General features: G+C 32.9%; 1 protein-coding gene across 4 annotated transcripts in view; it reads left to right on the top strand.

The window, feature by feature from the left end:
* Tpr (translocated promoter region, nuclear basket protein) overlaps positions 1 to 27,347 on the top strand; it is a 56,864-nt gene that overhangs the window by 1,600 nt on the left and 27,917 nt on the right. For all 4 annotated transcript variants that reach the window (XR_015444583.1, XR_015444584.1, XM_004862786.4 and 1 more), the window contains exons 3-27: positions 2,115 to 2,188; positions 5,782 to 5,878; positions 6,845 to 6,948; positions 7,274 to 7,438; positions 8,527 to 8,619; positions 9,077 to 9,157; positions 9,238 to 9,325; positions 10,260 to 10,400; positions 10,795 to 10,886; positions 11,177 to 11,374; positions 13,424 to 13,531; positions 14,897 to 15,123; positions 15,683 to 15,846; positions 16,259 to 16,392; positions 16,476 to 16,624; positions 17,553 to 17,715; positions 19,075 to 19,209; positions 19,854 to 19,994; positions 21,143 to 21,308; positions 22,686 to 22,852; positions 23,930 to 24,082; positions 24,423 to 24,539; positions 25,995 to 26,198; positions 26,300 to 26,484; positions 26,899 to 27,046. Coding sequence is in view for 2 of the 4 variants with exons in the window: in XM_004862786.4 (XP_004862843.2) it covers positions 2,115 to 2,188; positions 5,782 to 5,878; positions 6,845 to 6,948; positions 7,274 to 7,438; positions 8,527 to 8,619; positions 9,077 to 9,157; positions 9,238 to 9,325; positions 10,260 to 10,400; positions 10,795 to 10,886; positions 11,177 to 11,374; positions 13,424 to 13,531; positions 14,897 to 15,123; positions 15,683 to 15,846; positions 16,259 to 16,392; positions 16,476 to 16,624; positions 17,553 to 17,715; positions 19,075 to 19,209; positions 19,854 to 19,994; positions 21,143 to 21,308; positions 22,686 to 22,852; positions 23,930 to 24,082; positions 24,423 to 24,539; positions 25,995 to 26,198; positions 26,300 to 26,484; positions 26,899 to 27,046 (3,494 nt within the window). In the remaining 2 variants the exon portion in view is untranslated. The remainder of the gene's footprint in view (positions 1 to 2,114; positions 2,189 to 5,781; positions 5,879 to 6,844; positions 6,949 to 7,273; positions 7,439 to 8,526; positions 8,620 to 9,076; positions 9,158 to 9,237; positions 9,326 to 10,259; positions 10,401 to 10,794; positions 10,887 to 11,176; positions 11,375 to 13,423; positions 13,532 to 14,896; positions 15,124 to 15,682; positions 15,847 to 16,258; positions 16,393 to 16,475; positions 16,625 to 17,552; positions 17,716 to 19,074; positions 19,210 to 19,853; positions 19,995 to 21,142; positions 21,309 to 22,685; positions 22,853 to 23,929; positions 24,083 to 24,422; positions 24,540 to 25,994; positions 26,199 to 26,299; positions 26,485 to 26,898; positions 27,047 to 27,347) is intronic.

Below are 27,347 nucleotides of genomic sequence, written 5' to 3'. Positions count from 1 at the left end.
GAAAACAGATTAAGCATTATTGTGTTTATTTATATTGGTATTTTGACTTTGCTAAATGGTGAAGACTGTGAGAACACGGGCCTTAATGGTTAAGAAGCCTGGGTTCTAATTCTGACTTGCTGTTAAAAGTGATTTTGCCATGGGTAAATCATGTCTCCTTGCTCATTTTAAAACGGCTACAGCCACAGGTGTATCTGCCTACAAAGCTTTACATATCAAATGAGATGTTGATGAAAGTTTTTTGAATAGGGTAAACCATTTTGCAATGGAAGAACAATGTTTTTATGTTAAAATTAAAGCCTGTTGATTCTATTACATTTAACTTTTCTTACTCTGTTAAATATCTATGAATCAATATATTTTCTCTAAAAGGTCTCATTCCAGTGATAATGAGTAATTTTCTTCATAGCTTTCTTACATCGTGGTACACAAGATATTAAAGTTATTGACATTTCTCAGCAGTATGTGTCTTAATGAAAAGGTTTGTTCAGGGTACTCACATGCTAAAGAGTTTCAAGAAAATAGCTGTGAGCTTTTTTTATTTTTTTAAATGGGATCTGAGATAAAAGATCAGGATAAACCTAGACAAGATCAAATGCCTTCTAGGTGTACAATTATCTTTGTGTTTTTTATATATAACTTTAGGTCTCCAAGTCTGGGAAGCAGTAAATAACTTTAAAACAAAACAAAATCTGCATTAATCTAGCAGGGCTTTTTAAATTCTTTTATAATAATGCTGTTGTCTAAATAGAAGATAGGAATTACAGGTATTCCTTGTTTAACAACCTAGCTATTCAGATTTAAGATCTAAGTGCACTGTCTGGACTAACAATATGTCCTTTTTGTTTGTTTTTAGAGTCTCAGTGTCTTTTTTGGGGGGGGGTGTGCAGTATACCTTGTTTATACAGTACTGTAATCTTTGCTGATTGTACTGTACAGTACTGTAGTTTTATATTCTGTTACATATTATAGTGCTGCATGTAAGAGTTATGCAAATAAAAGCAAAATCATCAATTTGGAGTTTCCTTTGTTTCTTTTGAATATTGTAATGTTCATACTACATACAATTCTTCAATTAATGACCAATTCATTTAACATCCTAGTTGTAGTCGTTAAACAGGGAGTCTCTGTAGTAAGAATGTATTTGCTCACTAAATTGCTAATACATAAAATATGTATATATTTATATAATATATATATATATATATATATTTTTTTTTTTTTTGGTACCGAGGATCAAACTCGGGTCCTTGCACTTGCGCAGCAGGCGGTGAAACCACTGAGCTAAATCCCCCGCCCTAAAATAGATATATTTTAATGGAGAAATATTTCAAAAAGAATATTTTTCCATAACTATATGTGTGCATTTGGAAGAAAAACTGTATCAAGGAAGACAGTCCATTATATGTAGAGATTGAGGAAATAATAATTGAGTCTGAAACATAATCTTTTTCCATGTTAAATGCTTTCTTTAGAATAATATACAAGTGTGGAATTACAAGTATCTATTATGATTTACTATATGTGCATTTTATGTACTTCAAAAGATATTTTCTCTCTTGTCTTACTCAGTTTTCCCTTTTCTAAATAAGAGACTCACTTTTTTATGATATGTGTTAATATAGAAGATGCCATTGAAAAATGAAGGTATTGTTACATAGATGTTTGCTGCAAATATTGGTTAGAATTATTACGTTTGATTTTGGATACAGAATACCATATTTAAAATTTTGGTCTAGAATACAGAAAATTTGGAGTGTATTCATAAGTTTGGAATTAATTACAAGTCAGTCTTTTCTGGGCTTCAGTTTCTTCCATTTTAAAAGTATATGAGGGTTGATAGGGGACCAGGGATTTAGCTCAGTGGTTCCACTGCCTGCCTCGCAAGCGCAAGGACCCAGGTTCAATCCCTGGTACCACACCCCCAAAAAAAACAAAATGAAAAACTATATGAGGGTTGCAGTTGGATAAAAACACTCATTGCAAGTTTTAAGCGTGTGTGTGTGTGTGTGTGTGTGTGTGTGTGTGTGTGTATGCATGTGTATGCATGTATGTATATGAGTATATATATATATATAGTTCTGTATTTATATATATTCATAAAATTTCTTTAGACAATCAACTGAAGGCACTAACTGAGAAAAACAAAGAATTAGAAATTGCTCAGGATCGCAGCATCACCATTCAGGTAAAAGTTATTACTGTGAATAAAGCTAATCATGTATGTGATACTAAAGGCAGTTTTCTATTCTTATTATGTTTATTAGGTATTAATCAGTGAGATGTCTTATTAGAAGACACTACCATAAAAATATGTGCATATAAATTTCATAATTAAATCTTTACATGTTTTATTGAGAGTGAACATTCCTTTTATTCAATAGAAATTATGTATGCTTACTATAGTCCAGGTATTATTCAGAACATTTTGATGTTGGAGATTTGGGTGAATCCACATTGGTAAATATTTACTTAGAACACTGTTAAGAATAACAGTTTTATATCCCATGCATAGTATCAGATCATAGTGCAATGAAACTGGAAATCAGGGGCAAAAGAAACCCCAGAAATTATGGAAACACGTCGCAATTAAACATTGCCCTCTTAAATTATCAATGGGTCCCAATAGAAATCAAAGAAGAAATTACACAGTTCCTAGATTTAAACAGTATTCCCAGTGCAGCATACTAGAACCTATGAAATATAATGAAAACAGTCCTAAGAATTTGTACCTGTGAATACCCATCAGAAAAACAGAGTGAACTGAAATAAAAGTGATACACCTCAAGGTCCTAGAAAAATGAGAACAATCCAAATCAAAGCTACTACAAGGAAGGAAATTACAAAGGTCAAAGCAGGAATTAATAAAATTGAAACTAAAACACAATGTAAAGAATTGAAGAGTTGGTTCTTTAAAAGAATAAACAAAATTGACAAACCCCTACCCAGTCTTAACCAGAAAAAAAAAAAAAGGGAAAAAAGATTCAAATCAGTCCAATTAGAAATGAAAAAGGCAAAATCACAACATAATCTGCTGAAATTGAGAATCTGTACTTGAATAAAATAGAGATTCAGAAGAAATGGATAGATTCTTACCTACATATGAACTTCTAAAGCTGAACCAAGAAAATATAAAAAATCAGTTATTTTCTTTGTTCAGAAAATCCAACCGGGATATATAAAAGACCTAAATGTAAGACCCAAAACCATGAAACTTGAAGAGGATACAGGAAGAAATCTCCTTAATATTGGCCTTGGCAATAATCTTTTTGAAATTTACAGCTAGGAAATGATCAGCAAAATAAAAAGATTTTTAGTTTCAGCTTAGCTTAAGGCAGAAACATCAAGAGCATAGCACAGGCAAGTTGTTCGTCATGTGGCAGCCAGAACACAAAGTGGGGAAGACTCCCCAAAAAAGGGGCCAGGGACAAGCTTGAAAACTATACCTCCAGGCACCCGCCTTATCCATTTAGGCCTGTTATGGCTTATGGCTAGCTGTCTCCCCAAAACCTCATATGATCATAGGTGAGACTTTTTCAGATCTAGAGTGTGTGACACTAGGATTGACTAATGGTGCAGTGCTGGGATGAAGGGTGATTGTTACCCACCCTAAGGGTGTTTTGCCTGGTTAAGATAAATGGGACAGAAAGAGGCTTGTCATCAGTTGTCCGCTTTGCTTGCTCCTTTGGGTATCTTCTGTCTACCGTGAACTATTTCTCCTCTGTGATGCCTGTCTGCCATGCCATCCTGCCTTGGAGCCAGCCAATTATGGACTGAAACCTCTACAAACTGAGCTAAATAAACCTATCCTTTCACTTTGAGTGTTTGTATTTTGTCTCAGCAATGAGAAAAGTAACTAAAACAACTCCTCACATCGCAATAAACCCATTGAACTGGGAACTCATCAGTGAATTAATCATTGATGGTGTTAGTGCCCTTCTGATCCAGTTACTTTGCTAGGTACTGCTCCCAAATTTTGCTACATTGGGGATCTAGACCTCAATGAATGAGTCTTTGGGGGACACTGAACTGTAACAGCTACCGAGACAGCTGTGAGTACTTGGAAGCCACATTATCTCAGGAGGGGATAATATCTAAAATTTATAAAGAGCTCTTAAAGCTTAGTAGCAAGAAACTGCTTCAAAGTGGACAAAAAACTTGAATAGACCTTTCTTCAAAGAAGGTATTAAAAAAGACCAGCTATATGAAAAGATTCTCAACACTACTAATCATCAAGGAAATAAAAATTAAAACTATTATTAGGTAGCATAACCCTGGTTTTTAGCCAGAAGACAAGCAAAAACAAATTTTGCCAAAGATGTGGACAAAAGACAACCCTAGTACACTTGATTAAAATGTAGATTGGTGCAAACATGGAAAATAGTATGGAGGTTCATAAAGAAATTTAAAAATAGAACTCTGTATGACCCAGCAATCCCTTATGAAGATAGTGACACTCCCATATTCATTGCTGCATTACTCAAAGTAACCAAGATGTTGAAATAACCTGCTTGTTGCTAGATGAATGGATAAAGAAAGTATGTATGTATCTTTACAGTGAATCTTATTCAGCCTTGAAAAGAGCCTATCATGTCAATCCACAGCGTGGGTGGGCCTGGAGGACATTTTGCTTTAAGCCAGGTGCAAAAGTATTATATGACCTCACTTATGTGGACTACACTTATGTAGAATCAGGTTTAAAAACAGATGTACAGAGATGGAGAATAAAACTAGTTGTAAATGAAAGGACACATAAAGTAGCGCATATGTAAGATGAGCAAGTGTAGAAATTTTAATATACAACAGAAATATAAAAAGTTAATAAAAATGTTGATTTGTATTAGAGTTTTTTGTGAAATAAGCAACTTAGCTGCTCTTGTAAAAAAACAGTAAGATGTTACTTTGTTTCACTATAGTAGTATGATTATGTATCATATATTGTACACTTTATGCCCAATGAAATTTATTAAAAAATTAGGAAGCAAGAGCATTTCTAAGAACATAATGGAAATGAATGATAAACTCAATCCAATTAAAATTTAAAATCGTCTGCATAAAAAAGTAATATGAAAATAAACCATGTAAAATTCTATTCATAATACCTAACTATTTTCAGATTATCAGGAAATCATTTACGGGGGGAAATAAGCAAAGGGAAATTTTTTTGTGTGTGAAGTGTGGAGGCTTTGTAAATAACCAGTGGCAATATGAAATGTTTATCACAAAAATCAAATAAAGTAGTGGTAGGGGAATTGTTTTGAGTTTTTGTTGTTTTTTTTTTTTTACCTCCCTGTTAGCATATCTGTCTCTTGAAATACCCAGTTCTTGAGTGGCTTGAGATTAGTACTTACTCAAAAAGCATGTAGGAGACCACTGTCTTACTGCAAAGCATTTTGACAATGCGAGTTGTAAGTAATTTCATTTCTAGGGATCTCTTGGAGAAATAATTTGAACTAAAATGTAAGTGAAGCAGTATTTCTCAAACATTTTATGAAAGCAAAGAAAATTAGAAGTACATTAAATGCCCTGTAAATACTCAATTTGGTAATTACTGTACTTCTGTTTAGTAAAAAGTAATGGGAAAAATTTTCATGAGCCTCAGAAATGTTCTAAAGCAAATTTAAGGAGTGTTGGCATTATGAGAATTTTGAAAACTGGATATTTGAATTGCAAGAGAAAACATTTTTAAACTGCAGATGTTAACAAGTGATAATTCAGTGTTCAAGTTCCTATATTGATTGTTCAACTTGATTTTCTTAAATTTACTACTTTGTATGACAGAGCCAATTTACAAGAACAAAGGAAGAATTAGAAGCTGAGAAAAGAGACTTAATTAGAACCAATGAGAGACTATCTCAAGAACTTGAATACTTAACAGGTATGAAGAAATGTTTTAGGCTTTAACCCATTCTCTCCTTTCTCTTGACAGTGCTAGAAATTAACCCTTAATCTATTTCTATTGCTGATGTTTCTCTGTCACTAAGTACAGAAAAGTTCAGTGTGGTACCCTGTTTTTCTCCTAAAATATTATCAAGGATTTGAAGAAGTGTCATGAAAATGCACAGATGAAAAATGTTTTGAAGTAGTAATTTGGACCAAAGATTTTTATGATGGTGTTACTTATATCAAATTGAGAACAGTTTAAATATTCACCTGTAAAGTTTGAACTTCTTTGTTATACAAATATCTTTGTCATCCATAAGTATTTATTATTATAACTTAAAGGACCATAATTAAAAAGAGGCTAAATGTATAAACAATGTGTATAGAACCATGGTGTATAAAACAGCTGGTATATTTAGATGAAACAAGACTCATTAAACATTATAGTATTATGTTCCCATTGTTTCCTTAAAGGTTTTTGAAAATTCTTCTATAAAACAAGGGAAAGGTTCACACATATTTATGTTGCTACACAATATTCAACTCAGTAATTATACTTTCCAGACTCAAAAAAGAGTTACTTCAGTTAATCATGGTGATCCAGTGGTAATTAGAATCAAAGAAATTACTTTCATAAATCTTGGATTTTAAGAATTTAAAAAATTAAATGTATATATTCTGGCTGCTTTTTAACTTACTTTTAATAGCTCTGAGTATATACCTAGTATATTAAGGTTAATGTTGACTGTGTACCTTAAGTATTATTTTAAAGTAACTTATTAATGTGTTTGATTGGATGGACACATTTTCATTATTATTTATTGGTTAAAATTAAATTTCTAAGTATGGCAGAAACAATAGTATAATAAGGAGCTAAAGAACTAATTTGTATTTTTCAATGTTTAGTTACTCTGAATGTTAACTAGTCATTATTTTCAAAATTCTTACTTGACCTTTCTAGAGGATGTTAAACGGTTAAATGAAAAACTTAAAGAAAGCAGTGCAACAAAGAGTGAACTTCAGCTAAAATTAGATGAACTTCAAGCTTCTGATGTTTCCATTAAGGCAAGTAATAAGTAATTCCTAATGCACAAAATATAATTTTTGCTCCAACTCACCTAAATTAAATTTTAAATATAGGTAAGTTATTTATAAGGTAATTAAAAGCTGTGTTTTGTTTTTAAATCAAGGAATTAAATATGAAGACAGTTTTAATTGAACTATCAGGCGTATTTGAAATTTAAATTTGTTCTGGCTCTTTATTTTCTGTTGCTAAATACTTATTTCTTTATAAAATGAATGTCTGCATGTGTCCCTTAGCCACAGACAAAAATCTCATGTAACCATATACTACCTTTAACTATGAAGATTATTTTCTTGATTTCTTTAGTATCGAGAAAAACGCTTAGAGCAAGAGAAGGAATTGCTACATAGTCAAAATACATGGCTGAATACAGAGTTGAAAACCAAAACTGATGAACTTCTGGCTCTTGGAAGAGAAAAAGGAAATGAGATTCTAGAGCTTAAGTGTAATCTTGAAAACAAAAAAGAGGAGGTAACCTGGTCAAATTACATTTTTCATCATTGCGTAGAGCTTAACATTTGTGTGTCAGTTTATGAAATGTATTTAGTGGTGTACCTAAATACTTGGATTGTGTAAGGCTAGTGGCCAAATACAAAAGGCGTAACTCTTAGTACTTGGCCTAGTAAAATAACTAATGACATTTAAATAAGAAGTTATGATTTTTGGAAGTCCCACTTGACCCAGCTATTCCCCTGCTGGGTATCTTCCCCAAAGAATTAAAAGAATCATACCACAGTGATATATGTACACCCATGTTCATAGCAGCACAATTTGTAATAGCTAAAACTTGGAAGCAGCCCAATTGCCCATCAACTGGAGACTGGATAAAGAAAATGTGTGTGTTGTTTTTATAAAATGGAGTACTACTCAGCCATAAAAAATGAGAAACTAGAGACATAGCTAAATGGATGCACATTGAGGCGATACTCTTAAGTGAAACAAGTAGGACTCACACATGTAAATACCGAAGTTTCTCTGGTGTGAGAAACTGAAAGTGTAAATAAGGACTAAAAGGTATAATAGATAATGTGGAATAGGAAGAAAAGGGGCAAAGGGGAAGGGGAAGTGGGAGGGGTAGGGGAAGGAAAGAAGGGAATGGAATTAATATGAGAAAATGAAAAACTGGAAACAAAGTCTTTGTAAATAGGGAGGGATGGAGGGGTTGAAAGGAGGGCAGGGGGATGGGAAAAACATAAGAACCAAGACAGATTATGTAAAGGTGCAAATTTCCAGTGATGAATGTCATATTGTATACCTGAAATGTACCAATAAAATTAATTTTTTTAAAAAGTTACGGTTTTTGATTACTTTTGATATCCGCTACTCTTATAATGTATTTTTTCCTAAGGTATATATTTAAGAAATAGCGCTATGTTTTTATGAATTAAGTCAACATTATTCCATGACTGTTTTTCATTTTCTAACGTAGGCATATTTTCATTAAGTATCTTTTAAGTATGTATAGAGTTATTTTGCTTTTGCTTGACAACTTAAACCCACATCATCAAATTAGTTTCAGTAACACCATTCTCCTATCTTCCCTTCCAATTTATTTCTAGGTTTCAAGACTAGAAGAACAGATGAATGGCTTAAAAACATCAAATGAGCATCTTCAAAAGCATGTAGAGGATTTGTTGACTAAATTAAAAGAGGTAGAGATGACCACTTTCAAATATATTTCTTTTTCAAAAATACTAAAGCATTTATGGTCCTGTTATTTTACAAAGTGACTTCATGTTTCATGTTGTCTCTGGCACTATAAAACCACCATAGTACTTCCAAATGGAGTAGCTGGGCTAAAGAGAACCAGAAATAGCACTTATATGCTGTATCCAAAATACTGTTTAAAAAATGAGCATGAGTTTATTTTAATATTTAATTATTTTATTCTACATTAAAAATGTCTAGTATGTTATCCTCAAAAGTATTTTATTTTTGTCAGGAAAACTGATTTTAACTTAATGTTTTAGGCTTTCAAGTGGGTTTCTTTTAATCTTGTTGTTTGAGAAACACTCTAAATTTAGTTCATAGTAGACTAATACTAGAATACTAGTTTTGCTAGTATTTGCTACAGACTTTCTGTAATTATGTTTTGTTTTGTTTTTTCAGGCCAAGGAACAACAGGCAAGCATGGAAGAGAAATTCCACAATGAGTTAAATGCTCACATAAAACTCTCTAATCTGTACAAGGTAAATATATTCCACCACATATGTTAGTGTCCCACAGTGGATTATTGGCTGATAGGTAACTTTTTAAAACTAACTTTTAGAGTGCTGCAGATGACTCAGAGGCAAAGAGCAATGAACTAACAGGGGCAGTGGATGAACTACACAAACTTTTGAAAGATGCTGGAGAAGGTAAGCCTTTTCAATTATGGAAGGATTGTTATGTTTTTTGATGTTCTTTTTTCTTTATGTTTGTGTAGATTATTGTCTTTAGAAGTCAGACTTAATAATTAGGAACGAAGTTTGATATAGAAGAAAAAGCCTTGCATTAAGAAAACTATTTGAATTTTAAGGCAAATAGTATATTTGGAAAATTAAGTAGTTTTTTTTTTCTTTCATCTAATAACCAATGTACTCTTTTACTCCAAAAATAAGCCTGCCCTTTAAAATTATCATTAGCATATTATAGTCTTTTATTGCCTTAAATTCTTGCTTTTTTAAAATGAATGTTGAACACAGAATTGGTTCCAGGACCCCTCTTAAAGACACCAAAATTTACTCAAGTCTCTTACATTGAATAGTGTACCATTTGTATATAACCTCTGCATGTCTTCCAGTATTCTTAGAATTATTTTTTGATTACTTATAATACCTAATACATTATAAATAGTTGTTAAGTATTACTGGGGATTAATGACAAGACAGAAGCCTGTACCTGTTCTTCACGGACATAATTTTATTATTTTCTTAACGTTTTCAATCTATGGTTGATTGAATCCATGATGTGGACTCCACCAACATGGAGGACTAACATTTTTATTGTCCTTTCCTATATTCTGAAGTAAAGATCAAAATTAAAATACAAAATATACCTAGAGATATTTTCCTACTGAGTTTTTATTTTCCTTACAGGTAAGAGATATCTAAAACAGAAACAGACCAATGATTTCCAGGCTAAGACATTTTAAGGATTATACTTAGCAAAAGGGCTTTTAGTAGGTCACTGTCAGGTGTAGCAACTGTAGAATTTAATGGCTGCTGAAAGGAAAAGGACTGTTTTATTACAGTTTATAACCTGCATGATTTTAATTATGTTTGGATATTCTGTGTTTTAAAATGTTTCTAGCTAACAAAGCAATACAAGATCATCTTCTAGAGGTGGAGAAATCTAAAGATCAAATGGAAAAAGAAATGCTTGAAAAAATAGGGAAATTGGAGAAGGAATTGGAAAATGCAAATGACCTGCTTTCTGCCACAAAACGTAAAGGTACAGCTAATAGATGTTTATTAATTCTTTGAAATACTAGAGCTTGTCTGTCATTTTGATTTCATTCATAGTTCACTGATAGTATTTATCTGTCTTGTGATGTAGGAAATTTTATCAAGTTATATTATTAAAATTTATCTGTATTTTAAAATCAATATTTTTTCTCTCTCTGTACTGAACCACCAGATATGATTGCCATTCAGCCATACATAATTATGGGTCAGTTCCTGTGTGATTTTTAGTATTGGGTTGTGTTTGGCCATATTTTGAATTATTTTTCATAGGAATTGTGTAGTAGCAGTTTATTTTTCTTATCCTTGTTTTTAAAAACTTATTAGTGGCTTTTAGTTTGAAATTTTACACAAACATACTACCTACATATCTGTTGGCATAGGGGCTATATTATCAGAAGAAGAACTTGCAGCCCTGTCTCCCACTGCAGCAGCTGTAGCTAAGATAGTGAAACCTGGCATGAAATTAACTGAGGTAAGAATAGCTTTAAATCTTGTTAAATATTTTTCTCCAACAGAAGTGTTCAGATCCATTTGAAACTTAATTCCTTCCAGTATTTATTCTTAAAATCATCTGATAATGATTAAAATTTATTCTTAAAATCATCTGATGATTAGTGGAACATTCTAGGGAAGGCTTTTGTTTGTTCCACTTCTGTTTAGAAAAGAGTAAACATTTCCCTTCTGTGAAATCCTTGTGGAACTAGATAGATTACATTCTTCTGTTGCTGTGCCTCAATTTGAAATAACCTCTTCTATTTTCAGCTGTATAATGCTTATGTTGAAACTCAGGATCAGTTGCTTTTGGAAAAACTGGAGAACAAAAGAATTAATAAATATCTAGATGAAATAGTGAAAGAAGTTGAAGCCAAAGCACCAATTTTGAAACGCCAGCGTGAGGAGTATGAACGTGCACAGAAAGCTGTAGCAAGTTTATCAGTTAAGCTTGAACAAGCTATGAAGGTTTGCTCCATTCTTATCTTTTAACTGGGTTGGGGAGGAGGAGCAAATGAAAAATAATTTACCAAGTATTTCTTAAGATGTTTGGATCAGAACAGGCTAATTATGTTTTTCTGTGATAGGGTATACATTTCCAAACTTCTAATTACATTATTAAGTACTTCTAATAATAATATTGTGCCTTTATTTAACTGAAATAGACCTTTATATTTTATAGGCCATTTTATATGTGTTCCTTAGGATTCTAGTGATGGTCAAGAGCCAGGTCTCCTTGGACTACTCTTCAAGTCTTTGTAATAGAACTCTTCCTTAATTTACCATTATACAGTAGTTCTCCCTCAGATGTTGTGATAGCCTATCTAGAAATAATAATATTGTTTGACCAAAGTTAGGAACTCTTTTTTACCATTTCACAATTTGGTATCTTTATATACATTAGTTTGTTACGATTACTTTGCATATTAAAAGTGTCAAATTGCTAAATGTCCTTTACTTCTGAAGCATAGTTTTCACTCAGTAGTGATTAAAAACTGCTTATACTCTAAATATTTTGCTTTCAAGGTATAAACTCATGACAGAGGAAAGTTTTTAACATTAGACAAATTTCATTGAGGACATTGAACTGAATGAATTTATATCTGCTATTCTAAACTGACAAAATTTCCCCTTTTTTTGGAAAATAAATAAATTTGTCTTTAATTCAAAATAAAATCTTTCCTGCTGTTAAATAGTGTGTAAGTCAGTTTAAATCCAGGTATATCTAATGATCTCTTTCTTTTGAATCAAAGTCATAACAGTCTTGCCCAAATGGAATGAACAAACTGCTCCTCAAGCCCCATCTTTCTTACCATCATCCCCTTCCGAGGTAGTTTACAGAGGTCCCTTGGGTCCAATTAAAAGTTTCTCTGCAGGGCTAAGGGATCTGCCAGGAGCTTCAGGTTGTTTGAAGAGGGTCAGAGTATGGGTGTAGGTGTAGTGGGTCTTAAGCATCAGAGCAGCTGTGCATTGAAGAAGAAATTTACTTGTTCCTTATTAATGTAGACTATAGTAATAAAAATTCTTTGTCACAACTTGTGAAGAATTTAAAGATAATTTCTGTATCTTTTTTATAGTCGAATTTTTTGTCCATAATATGTATCCTTCAGTCTAAATCCTGTAATGCTCACTTGTAAGGTACTAAAGGTTTTATGACCCAGTTACTTCTACTTTGTCATTTTTAATCCTGTTTTGGACTTGATGTTTTTATCACTGTTATCTTTCATAAACATTTCCCTATTTCATTTCGTCACTATTGAAATTGGTTTATGCATAACTTTAGGAAATGTGCTCATAGTTACTTAAAGGATTGGGATAAATATGCGTTATGTTTAACTTGCATAGTATTTAAAACATTTTTTGAAAACAAGAAGCAGAATTTGTATGAATTTGAGATAAAATCTAAAATTCAGAAGCCATCAGTTTTTATGCTTTTGGCAGTATCTTTAAAACTACATCCCTGAACTTCTAAGGATAGTGATGCAAAATTTAACAAAGTACTACATGTATCTTTTTTAGCAGCTTTATGCTTTGGATCTTGCTTCTGTAAAATTAATTTTTAATCAAGCTCTCTTTGCATTTTACCTCAAATATCTTTTCACTTTTGAATTAGTTTCCACATAAGAAGTATAAAAGTGTTTCTCCTTATAATGTCCTTTGTTTTGTCCTGGTCACAGAGCTTTTGAGAACATTTCTGTGACATCATTTTGGTGTGACATTGAATTTGGTGTGGCTTGTAAGATTGAATTCTTAATGTATTTAATGAGAAAGTGAAAATTTTCCCATCAGTTTCATAGTGACATGCATATAATGGTCAGCATTATTAAAATACAAAGAATAGTATGTTCAGACCTGTATAGAATTTCTCTTTTTTAGGGGCTACTGTGTAGAATGTTTTGTTTATAAATTGATTGCCATGCTATTTGAGTGCTATATACATTTATTATCCCTTTACCTGCTTTTTTTATATAAATCCTAGAAGGAAGTACAGAATTTTCACTTGAGTTTATTTTAAAGGAGATCCAGCGATTGCAGGAGGACACTGATAAAGCTCACAAACATTCATCTGTGCTTGAAAGAGACAATCAGAGGATGGAAATACAAATAAAAGATCTTTCACAGCAGGTTAGAATATTTTGTTTATTATCCAAGATTTTGGCTTTGGTTTTGGTTTTGATTTTTTGGTTCAGGCTGGCCTTGAACTTATTCTGTACCCTAGAGTGGCCGTAACTTGCTGGAATCCTTCTGCCTCACCTTCCAAGTGCCAGAATTACAAGCATGCGCTACCACATCCCCAGCTGTTCTCCAGTTTTTGTAAAGCTAGCCACCAGAAGTGTTTAAATCTCTTTGAAGGTATCTAAGACAATTACCATATGGAAAGTTCTAATCAACTAGAAATATATATTATTACTCTAGCAGAGTTGTAGCCTAGGTATTATTTATCCATAGCCTCTCCCTGTTACTAAGGTTTTTGATACATCTTCTAAAGACTGTTTATAATAAATCACACATCTGGAAATGGTTCACATGCCTGTAACTCCAGCACTTGGAGATTGAGGCAGGAGGATCGCTAAGAGTTAAAGGCCAGCCTGAACTACACAGTGAGACTGTCTCAAAAAATATATATAATAAATGCACAAACGGTTCATAAATCATACAGGTTCTTCCCAACCTCCTTCACTTCTACTCCCCATGTCCCAGAGGGTAACCAAAGTTAATAGACCAGTATGTATTCTTTTATATCCTTATATCTGCAGACACACTTGATCCTATATAGACATATGTAAGAATTTTTTACTGAAATAAAAACATACTATATGCATTACTCTGTTACTTGTGGAGATGGTGATGGTGGTAGAGATTTTTAAAAAACATGATTTCATTGTGTGCCCAAAGCTAGCCCTGAATTCCTGGGTCCTGGCGATCCTTCAACCTCAGTCTCTAGAGTAGGTGGGACTTCAGACACACACTGTGAGGTCCAGTTGCTGTTTGTTTTCTCTTTAATGAACAAATCAGTAAGTGTAAATTGTCTTATTTATATGTTTTACCCCAATTTTTATGTACATAAACAGTCATAAAAATTAAACATTAATGGTATAAATGTGTTTTCTAAAATTTGATTGTCACTGTTTTCCCGCTGGCCTACCATACAATACATGTGAAGGAGAAACAAAAAATAGATACATACAGTATTACAGTATCTGTGGTTTTAAAATATTTTTATTATCATTTTACAAAAATAGGGCCATGTTTCTGGAATTATAATTTGCTGCTTTTAAATAAGTTTGATTATATACTTAAAAATTACTCAATTACATTTTTCTTAGATTTTAATATCTAAAATACTAATGCTTGCTTTCTTTTCTAAGTTTATTATAATTAGGACAAATTGAGGGTTTTCATAAGTAATGTTTTCATTTAAAAATTTCCATAGACACTAAACATTTCCTGAATCAAATCTATTGTGAAATATTAATTTTTTAATTTTAGATTAGAGTGCTTTTGATGGAACTTGAAGAGGCAAGAGGTAACCATGTAATTCGTGATGAGGAAGTAAGCTCTGCTGACATAAGTAGTTCATCTGAAGTAATATCACAGCATCTAGTATCCTATAGAAATATTGAAGAACTTCAGCAGCAAAATCAGCGCCTCTTAGTAGCTCTTAGAGAACTTGGGGAAACCCGAGAAAGAGAAGAACAAGAAACAACTTCATCTAAGTAAGCAATTGACTACCTCAGTTTGCTCAACAACCTTATTAAAACTTTGTATGTATTTCTAACAGTACTGGGAATTTAGTGATTTAAGGAAGTAAATTCAATCAACAGTAACAAATTTTTACTCTTTTTACTAATACAGATAAACAGGTAATAAGATAAATAAGTAGATGTTAGTTCAATGTAACTAGTGCTATAATAAATAAAAGCCTATCAGTGGGAACATGAAATTGGAGGAACTAATCTGGATTTCAGGGAACACCAGGCTTCATGGAGAAAATATGTAGGTATTACTGTCAGGTAGTTCTTTTTAGTCAGTGTGTACAGTGCTAGAGGAGAAAGATGGCTGTAAAAGCATGAAGGCTGGACTTTGGACTGAGAGTTATTGGTTTAATTTTTGCAAGTAGATTTTTCATATTGCTTAATACATGTACCTAAGTCCTGGATGGTAGAGATTTTAAAAAGTGGTTCTTAACATGTGAGCAGAAGAAAAGGATAAGAAAAATGATATGATTACCAGTCAACTTGGAGTCATGAAATAAACTGATTTCCTTTTCTATAGAATCACTGAGCTTCAACACAAACTTGAGAGTGCCCTCACTGAACTGGAACAACTCCGTGAGTCTCGACAACATCAGATGCAGCTTGTTGATTCCATAGTTCGACAACGTGATATGTACCGTATTTTATTGTCACAAACAACAGGAGTTGTTATTCCATTACAAGGTAGGTTTTTAGATTTCATATTAAAGAAATATTTTGGAAATGTATATAAGGGGATGTATTTTGCAACGTAAACATTAGCCACTCTCAATAGTAGCTTTGAATTTGACAGCAGTGTATGGTTGATAATATGTTATCAATTCTAGAACATCATTATTTTATGTATCATGAGATATTGAATATTGTTGAAAATGTACATCATAGAGTCAGTAAATTATAGTAAGTATTTTGGTGGTTTTAGCATTTAAGTAATGTATTATCTAATCAGAAACCAAAAACAATACATTGTTTAGTAGATTCCTTATTTCACAACTCGTATACTTTTGTGATTATGACTTCATTTAAATACGTTTAGCGTGTTGATTTAATAATGGTATGTTTGCAGATAAATGTTATATTCTTTTTTTTTCTGAAGCTTCAAGCTTAGATGACATGTCTATTATGTCAACTCCAAAACGTTCAAGTACATCCCAGACTGTGTCCACTCCTGCTCCAGTACCGATGATTGAATCATCAGAAGCTATAGAGGCTAAGGCTGCCCTTAAACAGGTAAACTTCATACCTGTTTCAGATCACAGGCTGGGATAGGTTTTAAAAAATAGTATCATCTTCTAATCATCTTCAATATTTAGTTGCAGGAGATTTTTGAGAACTACAAAAAAGAAAAAGCAGATAATGAAAAAATACAAAATGAGCAACTTGAGAAACTTCAGGAACAAGTCACAGATTTACGGTCACAAAACACCAAGATTTCTACCCAGCTAGATTTTGCCTCTAAACGGTAAATTTTCTTTGGCTCAAAAGTTAATAAAGTCTAACTCTTGTAGTTCATTATTCAGAGTAATTGAGATCAAGAGTTGATTTGGAAAAAAAGTGTTGGATTTTTATGGACCGTGTTTCAAGATAAGAAACTATGGTGGTTCATTTTTAAAGATTGGTTAATGATTCTCCCAGGCAGTGCTAGCAGTTAAGTTGAGATTCATGTGAAGAATGTTGCTAGTTTCCCTTTCTAAAAATGAAGGAACTGTTGATTTTGTACATCTCAACTTTTTTGAAAATGCAACAGAGGATGAGAAAAGTGGGAACAAATTTTATTCAACCTTTTCTAATCTAGGTAGAAGGAGAAGTGAGATGGTTGTAGGATCACACTCTGGGTCACTTACAAAGGAATAATAGTAAATTTCATTGTATGCCCATCTCTTTTTATTTTCATTAAATACTTAATTAGTTTAGCATGTTAGAATATTTATTTTTACATAGTGCATGATTAAACTGTATTTTTATAATGTTAATAAGCTGTTAACTCCATACATTAAATAGTTCAATACCTCAATTCAAAGCACCTTTTCTTCCTATGTTGATATTGCTATCATTTTCCAACCTTTCAAGCACACAAGAAAATAAGATGAAGCATTAAAGAGAAAAAGGGGATTGTCAGAAACCTATCATTAACTGTGCATGAATATCCTAAATTGCCTACTACATTTAGTGAGTATTTGGTATGCAACTTTATATTGGCATTATTTTGAATATGATTAATAAGATTAGAAAGCTATTCAGCAGGATATGCTTTAGAACTTGAGTTAAACTGCTAGATAAGGAGTTTGGAAAGAAAGAATGTGACATAACACAAGCCACTTTTTCTTATTAATCATGTAAAATTAAGCTGTTGTACAAGTTGCTTATGGAATTTTTTTCTTTAATACCAGTTATGAAATGCTGCAGGATAATGTCGAAGGATATCGTCGAGAAATAACATCCTTACAAGAGAGAAATCAGAAGCTCACTGCAACAACTCAAAAGCAGGAACAGATCATTAATACAATGACTCAAGACTTGAGAGGAGCAAATGAAAAGCTAGCTGTTGCAGAAGTGAGACCAATATCCCTCAGCTGACTTGCATTATAAATTACATTTCATATTTCTACTGGCTGAAATGACTTAAAGTTGAAAAGTTTCTGAGTGTTACAACTTTCTGTTTCCAAATGGCCTATCATATGTTAGGAGGGTCATTGTTTCCATTAAGATTGAAGAGAGGCCGGGCATGGCTGCCTGTAACTGCAGCACTCTGTCTGGCTGAGGCCAGAGGATCACAGGTTTGAACCTGGCCAGTTTAGTGTTTCAGTATAACTCCTGTCTCAAAGAGTGAAATAAGCACTGGAGGTATGGCTTAAGGAGAAGGCTCTGAGTTTTCTCTAGTACTGAAAAAAAAAAAAAAAAAATTGAAGAGAAGTTCATTTTTTCCCCCCTCTGGACTAAGATTTCCTCATAAGTCTTCCATTTCAAAATAAATTTATAAGTTAGTATTTGTTTATTTATAACAATATTTAATAAATTTTATCCATTCTGGCTCATTTTTGAAAAAAACAATATAAAAATTGCATTTAATTATTTCTGAATTTTAACTTGAATGTAAATGTTGGAAATTAGGCATACTTCCAGCTGAATACTGAGTTTGGTGATGATAAAAAGGTATCTCCCAGTGTTTTTTGATCATTTCTTGATGAGTTAGTTATGTTTGGTCTTCCTTTTATCTGTGAAAAATGGATTCAAGACCTAATAAGTAATTTGCCTATTTTTGTATAGTCATGAGAGAGATTAAGACTTGAACCAAGTTTTCTAATTATATTGGCTGTATTCTTTCATTTTTATCCTTCTCCCACACCATGATGCAACACTTTTTCAGTGTGAGTTTTATGATTGCTAATTAATACGACAACGTATAAATGAGAATTTCTTGAGAATATTGATTTTTCAAAGTACTCGTCCAGATATCCTGAGTCAGAGTGTACTTTATAGGAATAAAATTTAAAAATAAATAGATTAAAATTTTAAAATATATAGATTAGTTATTAGTTTCAAAGAGGCACTTAGAAATCGATTTGTATCTTAAAAACTTGCATAACTTAATAGCACAGTATGCTGGAATGACAATGGCATAATTACAAAATTTTATTTTGGCGTTTAGGTTTTTGTTGCAATTGTTTATGAAGTCTGGTTTGTAAGAACAAGGTAATCATGAGTATTTGAGGTTTACTTTCATCTTTTAGTATTCCTAGTAATTCTTGATTCCTACTTAAATATATGACACTTGTTTCTTTATCAGATAAGGAGATGTACTCTAGCATTAAGAAGTATGAAATGAAAGAATACTTTTCACTTTGTAATTGTATGATTTCACTTAATAAAATGTTTTCCAATATTTTTTCTTCTACTTGTATTCACTTCAAGGTAAGAGCAGAAAATTTGAAGAAGGAAAAGGAAATGCTTAAATTATCAGAGGTCCGTCTTTCTCAGCAAAGGGAATCTTTGTTAGCTGAACAAAGGGGACAAAACTTGCTGCTGACTAATCTGCAGACAATTCAGGTAATCAAATAAAGCACAAGTAGAAAAAATACATGAAAAGTTAAGTTTAAATAATTTTATCCTTATATCCTCTCAATTTTTATAATTAGAAAATGTATCATTTTGGACATCCATTGTCATGATCATTGGATTTGGGGGTTTATTAAGGAATATTTTAAATGAAACTTCTGAAAGAGAATTAATTGAAACTATGAGCTGGCACCTTTGATCCTTAGGTCTACCTACTGGATTCTGTACAGCCTGTTGGCAAGATTAATTTTTAGATATTGTCATCTACTAAATTTTTGGAAATTTGAATGACTATTATGTTTCTCTTTCTGCCCCTCCCCTTAAGTAGATTTTTTTTTAACATGATAAAATACCAGCATAATTTCTTGGTAAATATTCTAGATTTGGCTGGGAGTGGTAGTGCATGCCTATAATCCCAGCACTTGAGAGTCTACCCCAGGAGGATTGCCACGGGTTTGAGGCCAGCCTGGGCTACATAGTGAGTTCAAGGTCAGCCTGAACTACATAGCAAGACCCTGTTTCTAAAAAAAAAAATTCTAGATTTTAACCTCTGTATGTGGAAAAACTTTCTGTAGCCTCTAATTTTCTTTGTATTTTTCTTTTAAGTATAACCAAAAATTTTTTCCTTATTTTAGGGACTACTAGAGCGATCGGAAACAGAAACCAAACAAAGACTTAGTACCCAGATAGAAAAACTGGAGCATGAGATCTGTCATCTAAAGAAGAAGTTGGAAAATGAAGTGGAACAAAGGCATACACTTACTAGAAATCTAGATGTGAGTATGTTAAGGTTCTGAATTTATGTAATTTTTTTCACAAATGTTTGTGTGCGAAGGCCTTGCCGTCCAGGTAGAAACATGAATTTGAATACTTCTTAGAGACTAATTTCTCTTCTTTATGTTCTTCATATTTGGTGGCAGGTTTGGGGGGTGCCTGGGATGTTAGTATTGCCTAGCCTGGGTACTGAATATGTTTCTATTTTAAAAATTTTACTGAGCTTTGTTTGGAAGGCAGTAACATTGAAAAATAGTTTGATTCTTTTGAATTTCACTTTTTATGACTTACTAGCTAGGCCCAGAGCAGTGTTTAGTCTAAGCACTTAAGATTTTCCACTTCTGAGGCAAGATCTTCCTAAATTCTAGTTCCAGTGTTCAGTGAATTATTATGTTTTTTCATCTTGCTTTTGGAATAAGCATTATTCCTGACTTTGTAGTATTGGGGATTGAGCCTAGGACCTTGCACATGCTAGGTAAGCACTGTATCACTGAGCTACATCTCTAACCTCTTACCTGCCACCCCCCGCCACACACACGCACGCACGCACGCACGCGCACGCCTTTTTTTCTTATACTTAGAGGCCAAGTTGCCCAGGCTGGGCTTGAAATTGGGATCCTCCTATTGCCACCTCTTTAGTAGCAAGAGGATTATGGGCACGTACCACCATACCTGGCTTATCCCTAACTTTTCTGTGAATGATAGATACAGTCCTTTGGATGATTTTTTCCATTGTTACAGTACTCTCCTAAGTGCACTTACTGCTGTCTTCTTAATTCTCAACGGATACCCTCTTCCCATCTCCAGGCCACTTCCTGTCTGTACAGCTATTTATCTCTGATATTCTGTCTTATACACTTGAGCTGCTTTAGTCTCCTAGGGCTCCCAAGTTTGTGTTCTTAATTCAGAGAGTCTGGTTTATTTCTTCTTCTCTGTGTCATATTCTGGAATCTTAAAGTCAGTTGTCTTCCATTTCCCATCTCAAGGATCATGGCTGTTTCACACAGTTTGTCTGTTTGAGTGTTTGTCTATTGGTGGAAATCTAAATCTGTTTTCTATTACTTTATCTGGGCCAAAGTTCTAAGGATCTGGAGAAAGATAAAGGAACCTAAATATAGTCTGTTTAGGGTTAATGTATATTTTCTTACAGGTTCAACTTTTAGATACAAAGAGACAGCTGGATACAGAGACAAATCTTCATTTTAATACAAAAGAACTATTAAAAAATGCTCAAAAGGAAATTGCTACATTGAAACAGTATCTTAGTAATATGGAAGCCCAACTTGCTTCTCAGTCCTCACAGAGAACTGGTAAAGGTAAATAGATAACATAGATGCACAGTACTAAATAAATACATACTCCTTTAGGTGTATAATATATGCTAAATAACCTAATTCTTTGATAATTCTAGTAAAGGGTGGGGTAACCCACTTTTGTCCTCTGTAAAGCTTAGTGTTAGACTCAAATTAATAAATTTGGAAGTCTTAGAAGAGTTGATTCTACATGACACCTGGTCGAAGTGTGTTCCAAGGTGTCTTTGTACTTCTTGTAACTTTTTTTTTTTTGTTACGGGGGATCGAACTTGGGTCCTTGCATTTGCACAGCAGGCGGTGAAACCACTGAGCTAAATCCCCAGCCCATAACTTTTTTTTTTTAATTGATGGGCTTAAAGCTAGGGCCTTATGTTAATGCTTAAAAATTGTTCATTCTGAAGAAGATTGACATTTGAATTTTTAACCCTCTGTCTTTTGAGATAAACGTATTACTAAATCTGTAATGAGCTTTAGTTAAGTAATTAATTTATTCGGACTGGTTTTAAGCAGTATTCCTTATCTTTACTTATCAATAGCCTCAGATAAAATGCTTGTTTTATTAGTTTTTTGGTGCTCCTTTGTAAATACACTGTTTTAAAATCAAACAAAGCCTTTGTATTCAGATAATCTTCTCATATGTTTTTGTTTCTTAACAGAAGGGAAAGAAGTGTGTGTTTGTGTGTGTCTGTGTGTGTGTGTATGTATTGTGCATGTATATAGATATGTAAATAGTACCTATATAATGGATGTACAATGATCCAATACTCCTTTCTTAACATGATAGGAAAACATTCTTTTCCAACTGCAGTTTCATTTCCATGCATTTTAGATAAAACAAAAATTAGGCTATTTGTGTCTATTTTTGTTTTGTTTTGTTTTAGGGGAATGTTCAGCTGTTGAACTCAGGCCTTTGTTCATGCTGAGCTGTACCCCCAGCTCCTGGATGAGATGATTTAAGTTTTAGAGTCTTAGAAAAAATGTTTAAATAATAATTTAAGAATCTGATTATTCAAATAGATACTATGTCAGCTGTGGAAATAGTTGATGTTCTCTTAAATCTCCTTTTTAAAATTTGTCTAAGAGCAGACTTCAAAGGTTTGATATATCCACCCCACCCCCATACCGGGGATTGAACTCAGGACCTTCCACTTGCAAGGCAGGCATGGCACCACTGAGCTAAATCCCCAGCCCAAGTTTCAATTTTTTGAAGAAATAACATGGTATTTCGATATTTAGCAGGTATTACAATATATATTATAATTAAGAGCTTCTGTGTTTGAGCCTTTATCCTGATGTCACAAACTGGTAATGGTCATCTCTAATACCATTTAAAATGTTAACTTAAAGTGTTGATTTTAATATAACTGTTACACCTTTTAGGTCAACCTAATGACAAAGAAGATGTGGATGATCTTCTGAGTCAGCTAAGGCAGGCTGAAGAACAAGTAAATGACTTGAAGGAGAGACTAAAAACAAGTGCTAGTAATGTGGAACAGTATCGAGCAATGGTGACTAGTTTAGAAGAATCCCTCAACAAGGAAAAACAGGTATGTATGATTCTGAGAATTCAACATAAACTCATCTATTAACTTTGCAAATTAGGAGTTTGCTATATGTAAGGAATTGGTGTGAATTGGATTGACACCCTTGTCCTTACCACCTGAAAGTCCTTGGGTCTGATAAGCCAGATAAAACAAAAAATACAAAATTCTTAAAGCAAGATACAGATTAATTGCTATTGGAAAGGTACAAGTAAGGAAAGTTATTTGTCTCTTTGGTGTCGTTTGGCTTCACAAGAGATGGTATTTAAACAAAGCTTTACATGAAGGTACCATCTTGATAGTTAAAGATAGTAGAATGATATTCCATGTGGTAGGAAACTTCAGCCAAAATAGAAAGGGCTGGATGATAACATACTCAATTTGGGAAGTGAAATAGTAAAGGATATAATTAGTTAAGAGCCAAACGTGAAAGATTTTAAACATCATGTTAAATTGTTTTCCATAGATTTATTAGGAGCTATTAAAATTTTAACATGTCACAATTAGAAATTTTTTTTGGAAAGAATCATATAGAACATTGAAGGATAAAATAGTTTTGGAGCTGGGCATGGTAGTGATATCTGTAATTCCAACACTCTGGTAGGCTGAGGCCAGAGTGCATTTGAGGATTGCAAATTTGGATCCATCCCGAACAACTTAGTGATGTAGTAAGACAATATCTCAAAATAAAAGTTCATTTTGGAGGCTGTAGTAGTGGCCTAGGATGACAATTTTAAAAGGTCCTTCTGTTTTTTTGGCATCTGAAAATCAGTGTACTGTATGATGAAAATATCTTTCAGTGATAGATTAGATGGATTTGACAAGAGGATGTAAGAATTGACAAAAAGGTGAGAAATGGAAAGTTTCAAAAAAGAAAAATGGCTAATAGCGAAGTTGAGAGGTACAGTAAACTATACTTGTAGATTATTTATATGGTATATTTGCTACTTTTAATGAGCATGTCATGGATCCTTTTAATATAAGGCGAACAGTATTTGTAGTACTCCAGCTTAGATTTGAAGAAGGAATTGTAATTTTAAATGCGTATAATTTTTACATCTTATTGTTTGTAATTTTGTGAAGGTGACAGAAGAAGTACGGAAAAATATTGATGTTCGTTTAAAAGAATCAGCTGAATTTCAGATGCAGTTGGAAAAGAAGTTGATGGAAGTAGAGAAGGAGAAACAAGAACTTCAGGATGATAAGAGAAAAGCCATAGAGAGCATGGAACAACAGGTAAATTAGGTTATTAGTCATATTAATCATTTTTTTACATAAGGATTTGAATTCTTTTAACCAGCTCATTAGTTACCATTTAGTTCATGTCAAAAGAAATTGATTGAATACATAGTTAATTTTCTTTACTGTGCTCTGTGCATCTATGTTTCCCTTTACAATTTTAGAACATTTTACCAAATTAGATATTAATGCTACTCTTTAAAAATCTCTGTCTGAGATTAGACTTTAGTGAATATTAATAGGGAGTGGATAGGTCCTTCGACTGTTTGGATCATTGAACATCTGTCTTTTGTATTTTCAAAATCAGTGGCTAACTCATTTTAATCTTCTTATTTAGTTAACTGAGCTGAGGAAAACACTTTCAAGTGTTCAGAATGAAGTTCAAGAAGCTCTTCAGAGAGCAAGCACAGCTTTAAGTAATGAACAGCAAGCCAGACGTGACTGTCAGGAACAAGTAAGTGTTGCTGTCTTCAGTTTCTGAGAAATGAGCTTTGGGCCTAGAGAATGGTTCTTGGAGTATCTTTAAATATTTCAAGGATTGGCAAAGCTTATCAAAATGGGAAAGTATTTACACTTTTGTGAAACTTGGATTAAGATAAGTTGAAAAGTATAGGTGAAAATTGAAAGTAAAATGTGTATTCTGTTAACAAAGCAACTTTGTTAACAAATGAGGAAAAAAATATTAAAACAGGAACAGAAGACAGTTATTGCAGCCCTCATTTCCAAACTTACCCTCAACAAAAGGACCTCTGAATAAATAACATTTCTAAATGTATTATTGAGCTTGGACAAATTTCTATACACATTTTATAAATCATTAAAGCAAAACTTGACTTTTAAGTATACTGTGTGTGTGTATGCACACATATGATAAAGCTTTTTATATTTTTATGAAAGAGAAATGATAAAACCCAGTTCAGTAAAGTAGAAGTTATTAGGGGGCTTAGTAACTTTCAGTAGTGGCTGAAAAGGGTATAAAGGTAAAGATATTGGTAATAGTCTCATTTTTAATTTAGGTGGTATATTAATAGCTATTCGCTTTGTTTCTGTTCTTTGCTGCTTAAATATGCACAGTATTGTATATATGAATATAACTTTTAAAATAGAATATGGGGGAAAAAGCTTCAAAATAATGTAGACAAGAATTAATTGCTCTTGTTTTATTGCTGAACAACATAACATTGGAAATTAAAATCAAATAATTACCAATTAAACATCTTTAATCCCGGTCTTCTGAAATCTTAAACTTTTTTAGTGCTGACACTCAAAAACATTTTGAATTCGTGAGTTTTGATTCTCAGATTAGGTATGTTCATCTAGTAAGATCTATACTTTAAAACCAAAAAAAAAACAAAAGGTAAAATTTGAAACACTTGTAGTTCCTGGTATTTCAGATAAGGAATACTCAACTTGAACCTATAATTCAGTGTCCAAAATCAATGCTTTTATTTCCCTTGTTTCCTGTCAGATTTTGTGTGTACAACTGTATTTTATGTACATAATTTTCCATTCATAGTTTTGTTCTGTTTCATTTTTAAGTTTTTAAAATATTTTCTTAAGTAGAAATATCACAACTTCCAGTTATCCTTTTATCTCCCTATTTTGGTACATTTAGGTTATATTTTTTATTTTTGGCAACATTGGAGATGAACCCAGGGGTGCCCTACCATTGAGCTACATCTCCAGCTCTTTTTATTTTTCATTTTGACACAGGATCTTGTTAAGTTGTCCAGGCTGGGCTTGAACTTGCTACCTCAACCTCTTAACTCGCTGGCCTTACAGGTGTGCACCACTACACCCAGCATTTTCACTGTAGTTATTTTTTTAATGCACTGTATTGTTTCTAAAAGTACTGACTAGCTTCATGAATTATAATCTTGTGTGTCAATGGGGGAATAACTTTTTGCAGGCTAAAATAGCTGTGGAAGCTCAGAATAAGTATGAGAGAGAATTGATGCTACATGCCGCTGATGTGGAAGCTCTACAAGCTGCCAAGGAACAGGTTTCAAAAATGGCATCAATCCGTCAGCACTTGGAGGAAGCAACCCAGAAGGCAGAATCACAGTTGTTGGAGTGTAAAGCATCTTGGGAAGAGAGAGAGAGAATGTTGAAGGTATTATCGTAGATCACAATAAATGCTCTGGAAAATTGAAAGAATTGCGTATTTAATGTACAATGGAAAGTCTGCTATTACAATCAACTCTTGTCTTACAGGATGAAGTTGCCAAGTGTGTATCTCGCTGTGAAGATCTAGAGAAACAAAACAGATTACTTCATGATCAAATTGAAAATTTAAGTAACAAAGTAGTTGCCTCTATGAAGGAAGGCGCACAAGGTACATTGAATGTATCTCTCAGTGAAGAAGGAAAATCTCAGGAACAAATTTTAGAAATTCTCAGGTAAGTCACATGAATTCTTAAGTCTATGGTGTTACAATATGAAAACTATAAATGCAGAAATTAGAGGAGATTATGCATAATTAAAGCTCAGTCCTTTATTCACTAAGACCACTACCACCCAATTATTGCTCACATTTCACTTGTAAACATATTAAATAAATGACTTTAAATTTGAACCTGATACTAAGCTCAAGCAGGTTCCTCTTGAAAAACTAAACACCTTATAGGTTATTTTAAAGATAGGTGTTTTCTTGAGCCATTGTATATACTAAAAAAAAGTTTCCCACTGTTATTAGTGAAAACAGCTATTAAAGTAAATGATTTTGTCACCTTAAAAATCACCCAAAGTTTGAAATGTTATCATCGTTGGCTATATTTAATTCAAATAAAATTTTAACATACACATTCTTATAGATTTATACGACGAGAAAAAGAAATTGCTGAAACTAGGTTTGAGGTGGCTCAAGTTGAGAGTCTGCGTTATCAACAAAGGGTTGAACTTTTACAAAGACAGCTGCAGGAACTGCAGGATAGCCTAAATGCTGAAAGGGAAAAGGTCCAGGTACGTATACTAAGCTTAAAGGAAACAGTTGTTAAGTCACAAGAGCGTACGTACATTTCTACTGTTGAATATAACAAAATATGATTTGAAATATGCTTTTTTCCTAACTTGTAAATTCATTAAACATTTGTTAAGTACTAATATAATGGTTAAGAGTGTTAACTGTGTACACAGACTGCTTGATATCAAATTCTATTTTCATACCATGCTTTTGTGCATTGTTTAATTTCCCAGTTCTAAGTTTTTTCATCTGTAGTGCTTGGAAGATAATTGTAAGGATTATGGGAACTTGTGCACGTGA

This window comes from Heterocephalus glaber, unplaced genomic scaffold (assembly GCF_053883595.1).
Source record: "Heterocephalus glaber isolate CG9 unplaced genomic scaffold, H.glaber_assembly_v1.0 deba00001600, whole genome shotgun sequence".
NCBI classification, from domain to species: Eukaryota; Metazoa; Chordata; class Mammalia; order Rodentia; family Bathyergidae; genus Heterocephalus; species Heterocephalus glaber.
The sequence above is the reverse complement of the archived record's forward strand: the minus strand, read 5'-3'. Positions and strand labels throughout refer to the sequence as shown.